At 37.8% G+C, this 14,147-nt stretch overlaps 1 protein-coding gene across 2 annotated transcripts in view; it reads right to left on the bottom strand.

Annotated features, from left to right (window-relative positions):
- Positions 1-797: 797 nt before the first annotated feature.
- The window catches only part of gpr153 (G protein-coupled receptor 153), a 43,209-nt gene continuing 29,859 nt past the window's right edge, over positions 798-14,147 (bottom strand). The window contains exons 3-6 of one of the 2 annotated variants that reach the window (XM_074681274.1): positions 13,672-14,101; positions 8,741-8,930; positions 5,773-5,957; positions 798-3,698 (exon numbers count right to left, since the gene is read on the bottom strand). In XM_074681274.1, the coding sequence (XP_074537375.1) occupies positions 2,829-3,698; positions 5,773-5,957; positions 8,741-8,930; positions 13,672-14,101 (1,675 nt within the window). In that variant the 3' untranslated portion in view covers positions 798-2,828. Of the gene's footprint in view, positions 3,699-4,241; positions 4,262-5,772; positions 5,958-8,740; positions 8,931-13,671; positions 14,102-14,147 lie in introns of both variants that reach the window. The other variant, XM_074681275.1, reaches the window with a different exon arrangement.

The raw sequence follows: 14,147 nt of genomic DNA, 5'->3' as shown, positions 1-14,147 counted from the left end.
ACATTCATGAAAAAAGAAGGGGAGTGGGTGCGAGTTGTTCAGCTACTACGCAAATTGATAAAATCTACAAAAAATGGTTAAAAAGCATTGAGTAATTTAATTTAATCTAAGTACTTACGTTTTTAAATACTAGAAATTTTAAGTATTTTGGAATAATGTATCAGTCATGTGGTTATACTCAGATTTTTAAGGTCCATTTTTTCCCTCATTCTAAAAGAAAACACAAAACACCAAACTATGAGGAAATGAGGAAATGAGTTCACTTTTTTACTGAAGTCTATGTCATTTTGAAAAAAAAATGTTCTGAATAAAGGGAATTAAAGAAATAAAAATGTATAATTTCAATCAAAAAAATAATTGGAGAAAAAATAAAATAATAATAATAAAAATAATTGATCCATTTTCAAAATAAACGTTAGTTTCAGCCCTAGCAAGTTGTTACATGTATGATTTGAGTTTATAGCATATGAGTTTGTTCTCTGGGGCTATTTAGCTCGTGGTGGTCCGCAAGAGTTTTCTGAGGGAATAAGTGGTCCTTGGTCTGAAAAAAATTGAGAAACATTGTTTTAGAGAACAGGGTCACTGATCTGTCACAATCTGCTATCAGCCCACAACCCTTCTTCGAGCCGTGGTCATGGTTTCAACGGTGATCTTTCTTTGCCAGGTTCATTACCGTGCACTCCAGCTCCAAAGAAAAACAAGAGCATCGAGCAGAAAGACGAAACAACTGCCAAAAATAAGTGACAAATAAACATTATCTGCCATAAATTTTAAAACACACACTCTGAAGCATAATCTTGTTTAATCAGTCATATCTTTTAACAAATTCATCATTTAAACAAGAAAATCATAACATTTAACATCATTTCTATTTAAATCATTTATATTTCATATGTTACAAAATTGTATTTCAATATTGTGAACACAAAGGAGCAAAAATCTATGACATATCATGGTTTAACAGGGAAATGTCATGTGCCAACAGAAGAAGCACCTCAGCTAATTGGTTCAACTAAATAGGCTTCAGTTTGTGAGAGCAACACTTGAACAGAAGAATTCAAACATTTAAAATGACTGCAGATGAGAAAGAATGTAAATGTAAGTTTGTTCATTGGGAGGTAGTAGCAAACAAGTTTATCGACTGATGAGGTTTTAAAAGGGAACATTTTCATTTTATGGCGTATGATCTAAATAATTTCTCTGAAAAAGCTGAATCAAATCTGTTTGTTTTATTCCTGATTACATCAACCCAGACAGAGAGGCCAAAGACCAAAGTGAGTTCTGCTATCAAAGGAAGATTTTTTATGACTTTTTGTAAGTAAACTGGCCAAGTGGGTAAACACAAGAAGTTGACGTTCACGTAAACAGTGTCCTGCCCTCCAGTAACACAGTTCACTGAGGGAGGGGGTGTTCTTCTGTTTGGAGGCATTTCAGTGATAATTTATCTTTTTTTCTATGCCTGATGACATGACTTTTTGAATTGTTTCTTAGAAAAAGAATATCTCTGACTGAACCTCTGGGCGTTTCATTCACGTCGTGGGGTTCAAATAAATCAGGCACCAGAAAAACAATTCAAATTGTAAAACATCCCAGGATAGAACTGTTTGTGGTCTTGTGATAAGATGTCAATTTCATTGATCTACTGTTGGAAAAATTAGCATGTTATTTGCAAATCACAAGCTCATTGGGGAAAAAAAACACCAGCTCAGACCCCCGTCTGTTCTCAATGTTTCTCCCTCCCTATTTTGCAACACCTGCATTTAAATTATACTACATCTATTCAGCCTGAAGGCTGATTTTTCAACTTTCGGTTCATTTAACATCTTCATTACCAGTTTGAGCGCATTGCTGGAGCACATTGGAGGTGAGGTCAGGCTGACTTGCCAAATTTGGAGGGTCAAAGCACCATTACCAGCTGTATTGGTTGGATGTTGTGAGCAACTGTTGTGTCTGATGATCTCAAAAGTTAACACAAGTAATCACAAAAAGCTATAGAAGTTGGGGGGATAAGTTTTTAACAAGGTTCAAATAAAAAAATGAAAAAAAAAAAATTCAGTATCATTAAAATATACATGACATGTCATTTTTTTTTTTAAATCACATTTTCATTAAGAATCAAGGGGCCTTCACATCATACCTCCTGATCTCATATAAAACTCTGGGCATCAGAATACCACTTTGATAGGTTTAACAATGGTGCTCTAAAACTTTCTGAATGTGCCTTCAATTGTGTTGTTATAAAAAGTTTACACCATACTCAAACAAACAAAAAAAAAAGTGTAAAATGGGTCATATGCTCCAATCACAAAGAACATGGTCAATTTTAAGGAAAGTTTGGTTAAAGAAAAAGTGCCCCTAAAACAAAACACACAGTTATCAGGTGCTGAATAAATACAGCTTTAACTTAAAGTTCTTAAGGTGCAATTAAAAACAAATTTAAGAAAAAGAACACCAACCTATCAATAACCTCCCTTACATCTCAAAACAAATCATTGAAAGCAACATCAGTCTGCAAAAACAAGGAGTAGGGATGTTCACACAACTTGTGCTACAAAAACAGTTTCCTTGATTGGTGATTCAACATGAAGCTCTAAACCAGGGTCAGCTAACCTTTTCAAAGCCAACATTAAAATCAAGTTCAGGCTGATTTCTTAAAAGTTTAAGGATCATCTCATATAACTTTGTATTTGTGGTTGGTCTGGTCAGACAGAATTATTGGCACAAATAGAAAGGCCAAATAATTCAGTGGGCTACTTTTCCAAAATCCAGCAAAATTCCTTAATGATAATCTCAGTAATGACGTTGATGCCAGAAAGGGAGACTTGCTTTCAGGTGGTGGAGCCTACAGAGTCTGAATGAAAGGTATTGTACCCCGAGGAGGATGCTGAAGGTGTGCTTACAAAACTGTTTGTGCTTCCTTTACCCTCCACCTTGCTTAGGCGCCTCTGTTGTCCCCAGTCAGTCCCAGCACCTGCCCCTGCCCCAGCCCCCCCGCCTGTCCTCGGCCTGTAGGCAGAATGCCCCACAGTCTGACGGCTGCACCCAGGTGAGCCTGCTTCACACTGTTGTTTCCTGTCTCTGGAGCGCTCCTGGCAGCCTTTCCCTGAATCACACGCTCCGGGGCTCTTTTTTCCTGCAGGCCTGTCTGGTTTGGGGGAACCCTCAGGCGTGTTGCCTCGACTACTGCCTTTTTTGTGTTCAGAGAGCCGCCTGAGTGCTTGAGGCTCACGCTCAAAGTCTGTGAGTGGGAAATAAGGGAGGATGACACTATGTTGTTCATACACATTGGGAATGAGTGAGATGGTGGATGTGCGCCGCGGGCTTTTCCTGGGACTCGGTAGAGGTGTTTCATCTATAAAGTTAATCACCTCATCACGGCTGAAACACCGCAGCTCGTCCTCGTAGCGCTCCCCACCACAAACCACGCGTGGAAGGTGCTTGAGGGAGTGCACACTATCCTCAGAGCGTCGCCGCTTGCGGTGCGGGTGATGGTGATGGTGATGATGATGATGGTGGTGGCTCTCCTCGTGGTAGGAGACCAGGCTGCTCCTGCGCCTCTCGTGGCGCGGCAAGGTGGAGCTGTAGTGGGCACTCACTATCATGTCTTCGGTGGAGCCCCATCGGTGCAGGTATGAGGGGATCCGGTCGCTGGTCCACATGTCGGTTTCGTCGTGGGAGTATCTTCTTGTAGGGGGCACCTGAACGCAACACACAAACCAAACCCTTCAGCGCAGGGGTAGATCAGGAATTACTCACCAATGATTTTACATTACAATAAATAAATGAACCAATGATAAGGTATGGCACATTGTTTTAGTATAAACATTTGTTATCAGCTGTGGTTAATACTTCATGCAGTGTATTTAGCATTGACTTTACTCAGCAATATTCTAGAAACACTCATTGGCAGTCGTCCCAATGAACTGTCTTTGGTTGTATTGTGGATAAGGTGAAAAATGTCCTTTATTACATCAACGATTTGTGTTTGAGAATTTGTTCTGTTAGTTTCTCCAATTAAGTTGTTTTTGTTAATGTAAAAATCTACATGTTACACATAGGCTACTAGTTGTATGTCCAAGATGTTAATAGCAACTTGAACTGTTAGTGAATCCTTCAGGCAGCTACCTTAGACATAACATGCAGATGACTGGGTTATATCTGCACTACATTTTACCTCTATCATTTGGAGATGGAAAAATAAAGAAAACATAGATTACATGTTCTCTACAAGTTATACTCACATTCCATTCTGTTCTGACAACTATGCAAGAGAGAGAGGGTTTGTCAGGGTGACGTCAAGAGCCACAAGATTGATATCAGCCTGCCCCCCTGTGGTTGCTTTGCGTAAACGCAGAGAAATGAGACAGCAGACGATACAGTAGCACTGAGTATGTTAGGTGGGAGAGCTCAACAGCAGAGGGCAGCACGAGCATTAGAATGAGTTTAGATGCAGGACAGTCTTAGTAGAATGGAAACGGGGAGAGACAGTAACAAACAGACACATTACAGAAAGCTACGCCAGAGAGGCTTTACTTTATTATCATTACTCATTACCAGGTGCTTCTGAAACTGAGGTACTATGTGGATATGGCTTGAAGGATTTTATTGATGTATAGTTTAGCTGGGCCTTCACTTTTCACCCAGCACAGACAAAACAACAAGAGTATAACATCTGAACTCAAAATCATGCACTTCATGTGTTTCATCGTCACACAAAGACAGCAAGAACGAGCACAGCTAAATCTACTTTATACAACATTGACTGTACAGCTATGTACAGAGATGTATGAAAGACACAGCAATAGATGGAGGTAATGGATGGGTCAAACGAAGTGATAGCTACTGTATTCATCTCTGTTTCAAGGCTTCTTAAGAAGTCTGTTGGTATTTTGAAGTGTCCTTTATAATTGTTGGACATCTTTGGTGTTATACCAAATTTAAATTTTACTTAAACCACTTTAAAAAGTGCTTTGGCTGCAGACTCTTCTTAGAATACTGAAGCCCTTGCTTAGTTGTTTCTCACAAAGATGACACAGTGATTTAAGAGTTTGTAAAGATAACATTGTGTGGGTTGCATTTTCTTGATTCTGTATCAACATATCCTCACCACAGTCTTGCAGGCCAAGTCTATTGAGATTTTTATCCTCATTAACAACTTATGTTAATTATTTCAGTCATTGTTCATCCAATTCATGATTAAGAGACAAAATGAGAAGTCAAGTAAACGTTCAAACCAAGGCAGATTAGTCGTTTTTATTTTGTTCCATCTGTAAATCTGATCAAAGTTTTAGTTTTATAAAGATTTTAAAAGAGTTGATCTGTTTGCACAGCTCTGCATCAGACTGGGATGGACGTAGATATGCTTTAGGGGAGAACATGAGCAGATGTTTATGGTGCTTCCCTGAAATCTTGACGGATTCCTGAAATATAGAAGGTAAGTCATTTACTAAACTCTTACCTTCTTGTAAAAGGGAAATTTAATCAATTGCATGTAGGTCCATGGCCAAGACAAAGTGATAAATGAAAAACATGGGACTGTTGATGGTCATATTTACCAAACATTAGTCAGCCAGAGTGTATTTTTTGATCAAATAAAAAAAGAACGATCTGAAAGATAGCATTACAAAATGTTTTTATGATTCTTCTAAATTCAAGCAACATATTGTAAAGACCACTGAGGCCAATTCACCATGCACATAAGCAATGAAGTGTCATGTAAAAATAGTTCAATTGATCAGTTAAAAGAAATGAAGGAAATCAATGAAAATATACCTGCAAATACTGCATTTTATCTTCCTGATGTTCCCTCAATGGATACCCTTGCAGAACCCCCCTTTCTAAGGTTGAGAACTCATACTTGGCATTATGGTCTATCGTCACGATTTCAGGCGACGAGCTATAGTCATATGGTCTGTCATTTATTAAGTCGGCATGTATTCCTCCATCTTGGCTGTTTTCTGCAAAGTGCAGAAAAGCACGAGCATCAGGATTAGAGAGCAATGGACTCAATACACAAGAGACAGACAGACAGACAGACGAATAGATAAGAGAGACAAGTTCAATTGTTCTCTGGAAAGTTGACTTTTCATTCAGGTCTGCTCATGGAAACGTGGGATTTGGATAAAAAGTGGTCAGTTTCAAAATAATCAAACAGGTGTTAAGTAAGAGGGATAAAATGTTCCAAATTGGTTCTGGACTCAGTAACTAAAACAAATAGTGGCTTGGATAATCTCTGAAAATTCAGAGCTTATATTCTCAACAATATCATACAATGTCAAAGTATACTTTTAACCCATCCAAGTTTGCTTTACCAATTTTTGCATTCATGTTCCTTAAAGATCAATTGGTTTAAAATGCTCATCTCGAGAAATTGTTGGCCAAAAGATGGAAGATGAAAGTAGCTTTTTGCACAGGCAGCTTGGCATGCAAGTCAGTAGCTCCGGAAAAGAACAGGAAACAATCCTTATACATACAACTGTGATGAGTTATACATGGCAAGCCCTCTGGAAAAAAGCAGAGAACTGGCAGTGTTAATTATCACACGGAGTGGCCTGCCTTGAGATGTTTTATGGCTCCTGCTGGACAACAAGCAGTTATCAGGGAGGGTTGTGAAGCGGGAGGAAATCAGAAGGTTTTGAGGGTTAGAAACAGGAGAAAAGGGTTTGGATCGGGTTCAGTTTAAACAGTGCTAATAGAAATAAAGACAAATGGCTCATACTGTCATCAGTGTGCATAGACTTATGGTGAAGTAATCATGATTGCCTAACTATGATTATCATGTGACCTCATTTTGGGACCAAATTTTGGGTGAAGTGTCTGTGGTAGGCAAAACTGTTTTAATTTCAACCCTCTTTCAAAATTCTGCAATGAAAGCTACCTGATACTAAAGACACCACTGTCTTTCTCTTTTACCTATTGGTCGGATGTCGACTTATAACATTGTTATAATATTGTTTTATAAGTGGTCTCTGTCTAGTATTTCACAGTGCTTTGTTTACTTCAATCTGAGTAGTAGGCTGAAGCACACAAAATAAAACAAACACAAATAAATTCCAACATACGAAAAAAAAAGAAAAAAAAGAATAAACACGTGATTCTTTTTTATACATTGCAGTTCTGTCTCAAAACTTTGGCAGATTGCATCGTGACCTGAGGGAAATATGACCATCATGACATGACAAGGCTTTTCAGCTTTACCACAAGTTACAGTGTATCTGGATCCTAGAAAAATAAATGGAGTACCATTTATTTTATCATCCTCTGATGACAGGGCATTACAGAGGAAGACTTTCTACTCTAAATGCATCGGAGTGAAAAAGAAAAAAAGTGCTGCAAGGTGGATATATACCCTGTCCAGCAACTTTTCTTTTTCCTTGGGATGACATTGATCTCATAGCACGGTAAAGCTAAGCATTTTATCAAATACACACCACAGAAAATAAAACACTACACAGAAAAAGATTTCTCACTATGGAAACTTATGTTACACAGACACTTGTTACTTCAGTTCCATCTTCTTGCATCAAAGGTCACATGATAGGTCACATGATAACACTGGACCACTGATTTCAGACCTTACGCAATAGCAAAATATACTAATATAGTAGTACTGACACATCAAAGTAAACTTAATAGTATGCATATTTTAAAGAAATGTGTGACTGGAAATTATGCCTTTGCTTAGAGGCTACCTGATCTGAATACTGTAATACTGTTATATTTATCAAACATACTATCAGACTATTCTATTTTCATCATTATCTTTAAAAACAAACTAAGGCAGCAGCATCTTTATACCCCTCAATGATTACATACATAAAGTACTTCACTTTACAAACACACATTTTACATTTTTTTCAGATTATCATCACTGCTGTTTCTTGTAGAACATTTCAAGAACCACAATATATTTTTGAGTTATACTTAAAAGTCAACTCAGATCAAAGAAGCTAAGATCAATAAAAACTGTTTCCATTCTCCTTTAATCTGTGATTCTTTTTCACCTATATGAGAGGGTAAGGTGACAGTAATCAAATCTATTCTCACAAAGTAAGCTGTATCTGTCATAGGCGAATACTACTCTGAAAACCTTTACTTGAGACTAAACAACAAGAGAATTATGAGAACATTCAGAGAACTTCTTTTTCTCTGCTGAGTTTGTGTTTCTTGTTCATGAAAATCTTCATGAGATCTCTTCTTATATCTATTGAAGTGATCCAATGAATTTAGGGAATAATAAAGTCAATGAATTGGTTTTGTTGAAACCAATTGGTTTGTTTGTTGAAAATAACTATCAATGGCTGATGCATAAACCTATGGCAAAGAAACTTTGCTCCTGAGGACTGGGACCTTATATTGCCTTAAAATCAAAGTAAAAAATGATATATTAAGCAATAAAGTAAAGGTTCCTTAGCTTTCATGATGCTTTCCTCAGTTCTTCATATAGAACTTCAAATAAAGCAAAGAAACAGGACTATTTTTGTTGATGAATTGATTTTTTTACTGTTATCCCTACAGTCAGAGACATTTGAGAAAAATCACAACCCTAAGAACTCTCTGCGTTTTGTTAAATTACGTTAACATCAGAGCATCCTAAACGCCACATAATCCCAATCTCACTGCAAAGATCTATATCTGTGCCATCTTTGGAAAACAGGATTATTACACATGTTCACATCATCATGTAGAGAATAAGGAAGAAGGAAGCAGGACAAGAAGGCGACATCTGACAGTGCCTTACCCTCATCCACATCGTCATTGGACATGATTGCAACGCACTTCTCCCACACCATGCGGATGTCCGCCCGGTAGCGATCACAAGCCCAGAGGAACATGGGGAGCAAGATGGACTGCACAATGGAGCACCACAGCACACACAACACCATCCAGCTGTAGGAGCGGTCAAACTTTAGACTGGCAAAGCTCACCACCTGGGCAGGAACAGGAGAGTGTTAGAAGAAATACATGATTAGCTGTGTATGTGTATGTGTGTGGACACATGGTGAACTTCTTACTTTTTCATTTCATCTGGGAACTATTCAGGCAAATATGTCAAATGTGTCCACAATAAAACTACAATGGTTTTAGTCACAAACACACAATTAAAATCCTTAATCAGTAGCTTAAAAGGAGGCAGCACAAGCAGCAGGTCAGCTCTGTTTGCTTCCAAATAGAAACACTGAGCAAAGTCAAAAAATGCTAGTTTATTAATTCATAAATTTGTACTAGAGCGTTCTTCATCTCTAAAACATCCTGAATATTTCTGTTCTGCATCATAATAAATGAACATGATCAAACTGTACCGCTGTAACTCAAGAGTTTATGTCCTGTAACTTTATTCAGGGGATTAAAATACTTTTCAAAGACAACCTTGGTCAAGAAATCTGAAAGAATATAAATCCTTCTTCTCTGAGACTCATCAGTTGGTTAAAACCTCTGAGAGGTTTTAACCAACTCTGTATTATAAGATGTTAAGTAAGTGTTGCAGATAGAAACCCACATCTGAACAGTTTGTTTATTCATTCATTCATACTTCTAATTCAGCCTCTCAATTGCTAGGAAAAAGTGTCATCTGTATTTGCTTAAGATTCACCTTTAGGCTAGTATCTTATCCTCATCTCTGCAGCTCTGGGCCAAGACACTTATCATCTGATCAACTCAAATTCCACATTGCTCTGGTCACACTTTGAACTCTAAGAACATTGATCTGGGACTTGATGAAATCATTTAAAAATATTTTAAATGCTGGGGATCTAAAAATGAAAGGCACAACTTGGCCAGTGCAGGATAGTAAAAGCACAAAGACAATACAAGTTTTCTTCACAATCCATCACATCATAGATTTTTCTAACACACCTAAATGCAGAGAAAAAATCTAACATTCAGGCCTAAAAATGTGGTTCAGCATTACACAGGATTATATTTCTAGAAAAACAAGCTCGCACTGCTTCTACATCTGATGATTTTTCCACTAACAGCTGCTTGTTTTGTCCTTCAGAAAGCTCCTCCTCATTGGGGGAGCTGAATCAGTTATGAAATGTGTGTTCAGAACACTTTAAAGCAACTCAACAAGCCAAAACATTGATAATGTGGGCAAGGGAACAGCTAGTGACCAGTGTGAACTTTAATATAAATGCTGTTATGAACAGCTTTAAAATGAAGGTATGTGTCACATAAGTTAAACTTTATATCTAAAAGCATAAATGGTTGTTTTTTTCTTTTTTTTTTATTTAAAGATGGCATCTCATTAGAGCTTTGTTCTTCATACTAAATTGTTCAGCATATCAATTCGAGCTCAATGGCTAGTTCTTGATTATATTCAAATGTTAGTAATTCAATTTTTGTTTTGATTTTGAAGCACCTGTAGTAATTGTATTCTCTTTTCCATCTATATCTCAGTATTTGTGTTTGTGTCCCAGCTTTCAATGCATTTAAATAGCTCATTACATCAGGATATAAAGAGGGCTGGCAGTCCTTTTGTAAGCCACTGCACGAGAATTATGATCTGCGCCACAGCGTACTAACCTGTGTCTTTCTGAATGTGTGTGGCATATTTCACTGTCACCTTTTTATATAAAAATAAGACTAGAAATGTATTTTAAACCTTTGATCCTTACAGAAATATTCAACTATTAGGCATTATATGCTTACAAACCATAATTCAGCAGCTCATAAAACTTGTGGAAAAATGAAACAAATGAAATGGTATTCTAAAACTATCCATGTGTCCGCTTTCAATTTATAAAACATAATCATAAATGTGTACTGGTTCTTTTCAACAACAAACGGCAGATGTGGAGCCGAAAGCTCTGAGTGTGTAACTGCTGTCTCAAGCAAGGTTTTCCAACAGTCGTTTTTTTTACTTCTTTTTCCATTTTCCCTTGTTAGTGCAAACTCTCCTGTGCTGACATCTGCTTTGAATCCCAGCCAGGTTGTCAATGTTCAATGATGAAGGGCAACAGCAAGTTTCTGGCAAAAAAAGGTATTTTGAAAATGTATGCAGATAGCAGTTTATTAATCAGCTTTCTGAATAAGAGATGTGGAGAGAATGTTTTGAAATGTTCTATAATTAGCTTTTAGTGAGCAGATATTGAACTTGAAGCCTAATATATAAACAATTTCAAAGTCTGTAAAGTTATAGACAGACTTCCAGGACAACAAGACATTTTATTCTATCCAAGAAGTATCAAACTTCTAAAATGTATTTAAGTGTAACAGCATGGGTTAGAATTTAAGGATGCACTGATCTGATCCTGGTTTTGGGAATCAGTCCAATACAGACTCAAAAAGTTAGATTGGATATTTGAAACAAAGAGCTGATCTTTCGGGCAAATCTGTTTGACTCATCAAATACCAAAGCTCACTAAAGGTATCAAGACTTGAAAAGATTAATTGGTGCATCCCAAAAATGGATGGTTGTACATGCAGCACAGCACTATTGTTTTCAACCCCAATAGACATTGTGAGCAATAATTCTAGTAGAATTTGGAGTACATTAAATCCAGACATTAAAATGAGCACAGAAACAGCATTGAGAGGCTTGTGGAAAAAATGATCCATTCTTTCGCATTTTTATGCACTCATGATGCCGTGCCATACTACTCTTGGGAAGGTGTTTGGTTGCAGAGTTTAACAATGACTAGTGGTTCTGGTGAGTCACCAAAAAGCATTTGACAACTGAGGGTTTAAGAGCAATATCACATAAATCTCATATCAATATACAGAAAGGTGATAGTAATCACGGGTAATGCTTCAGATTTGTGCAGTACGGTTGTGTTCACGTAGTGGTGCTTTGTTTCTGTTTGGCTTGCCTCAGGTGTACAACACTTCAGTCTAATGAATGAGGAATACTACCAACAGATGGCTTGTAGAAATCATACCAGAGCTCTAGCACCTAGTAACAGAGCTAGTGTACAGCTGAGGCTCTTTGATAGACAATGATCTTCCAGTTAGACATTAAGGAGTGATAGATCAGTCAGTGTTTTAATTCTTCTCACCGTAATCCTCAAACACGAAGAGAGGGCACTTTGCTTTGATTAAAAGAAAATAGCTGTCAAAGGATATTTTCCTTACAGGAGGCAACACGCACCATGGTGGCTTGCTTTTAAGATGACAGGGTGGCTGTTTTGGCTGCATCACAAGAATTAAGCCTAAAGCTTTCTACAGGCTTTCAAGTCTGTGTGGAAAACCAATGAATTGACTTGTTAAAAAATGGATGAGAACCTGAGGGTGAAATTTGCAAACCAAATGGCAACACACGAATCAGAGCTCCCTTCTTTACTGAAGTCATAATGCACTTTAAGAATCAGGTTCTCATGTAGGAGGGGAGTAACACTTTCTAAATCCAGGGTTCCTCTATAGACAAAAGAGCGTCAATGGTTCCAGTGTTTTACCACCAGGCTCGGTTGGACCCATGCACATATAGGGTTGAGATTTTCCTGAAGGTGTTGGCCAACAGTGTGCACAACAGACAGAATACATTTTTACCCCTCCTCCCACACTTAATGGACCATACATATATAGATTCAGACACACATCACACACATGGCCTGACCTACTTACAGCCTTAGATGAGAAAGACACATCAGGTTTATGTAAATAATAAAAGACCCTGATGTGGGAAAATACAAACTGTTCTTTTGAAGAATATTTTCAGTTTTTCCACAATGTCATGTCACACCTCATCTTAGAGTATCACAGAGGCTTTAGAAAAGGACTGTCTGATCTCATGTGTGCTACTGTGTGTTCCTGAGTCTAAAGACAAGGGGGAAACAGTTTATCACATGCTCCTTTAAAAAAATGGTATTCACGCACAAGTTTTCATGGTTATAATGTTCATGTTTTGTATAGTTGTGTTAATTCTTTTGTGCACACAAAACTTCTTGTACATCTTTTTTTCTCATCACCTCAATATCAATGGTCTATCTAAATTGACAAACCCACAACTGGTTGGTTTAGCTATGAGCTCCGTTATTGACTGCACTCAAAAAAGGAACATTGGTGTTTGTTCAATCAGCATAAATAAAACACGTAGCTTCTACTAGATTATTTCATGTTCAGTGGTTAAACATGATTAAAACATGTTGTTTCAGCATGATGTGCAAAATTGTTAAAACAACAAGATCACTTTATGTTAACTCCACCTAATTGGTTTAGATAGGAATCCAATCTGCAACACCTCTCCAGAGCAGGAGGTGGCAGTAATGTACAATAGGCCCTATTCATCAGAGAGCAGAGCCAGAGGATAACCTGCGCCGTAAAAAGGGAATCTTCAATCAGTTGAAGTGATGTAATTTTTTTAATCAATCCAACTCAATATTTAAGTTAAGGTTTCCAATGTATTTTTGTGGATCATAATAACTTGAAATACTGTGTTGCCACATCTAATAAAAAGAAGTAGTTGGACCAACTTAAATTATTTAACATGGATTTAGTTGTGATCTCTTAGGAAATTCGAGTAAATTCTACTACGTGTATTTGAGTTACAACAACAAATGTTATTAAATTGAAATAACTTAAAGATAACATATACATTAAGATTAAATAAATTATCTAGATCTAGATAAAGATATTGCGTGCAACTGCTAAAATTAATAAAATTGGGTAAATTCAACAAAACATTTTTTTCAGCGTGGGACTCGGGTGGTACATATAGTTCTAGGTTGGACTCACCAGGATGGGGAAGCCGGTCAGGAAGTCATAGATGAAGACGATACCACTGATCAGGTAGGTGATCTGCAACGATGTCTTGAGAGGCTCTGATCCATCGATGGATGATCTGCGCTTCCCCTGGGCATCCTCCACCACTATGGTGGGGACATTGAACTTGTTCTTGTCAGCTTTGTGGCCGGCCTGAATGGAGAAAGTCTGGAAGAGAGCGATGCCGATGCAGATCACACCCATGGCAACACTTCCCCCGATGAGCAGCAGAAAGCAAACTCCGAAGCCCAGACCAATCTCAGTCACAATGAATCGACAGTCAGAGGTGTAAAAACGGTCAATGGTGTCGTGCCAACCCACTGCTGGAAGAGTGGACAGGATGAAGGACACCATCCAGATACCCATCACTGTGTGTACCGCCTGCTTCTTGGTGTTACTCAACCTGAAAGAAGAAGCATAGACTTCAGATTGGCAGGCATTCAGCTAAA

The sequence above is a fragment of the Halichoeres trimaculatus genome, unplaced genomic scaffold (assembly GCF_033239565.1).
Source record: "Halichoeres trimaculatus isolate MK-OKI-2021-1 unplaced genomic scaffold, fHalTri1.1 fHalTri1_scaffold_11, whole genome shotgun sequence".
Taxonomy (NCBI): domain Eukaryota; kingdom Metazoa; phylum Chordata; class Actinopteri; order Labriformes; family Labridae; genus Halichoeres; species Halichoeres trimaculatus.
The sequence above is the reverse complement of the archived record's forward strand: the minus strand, read 5'-3'. Positions and strand labels throughout refer to the sequence as shown.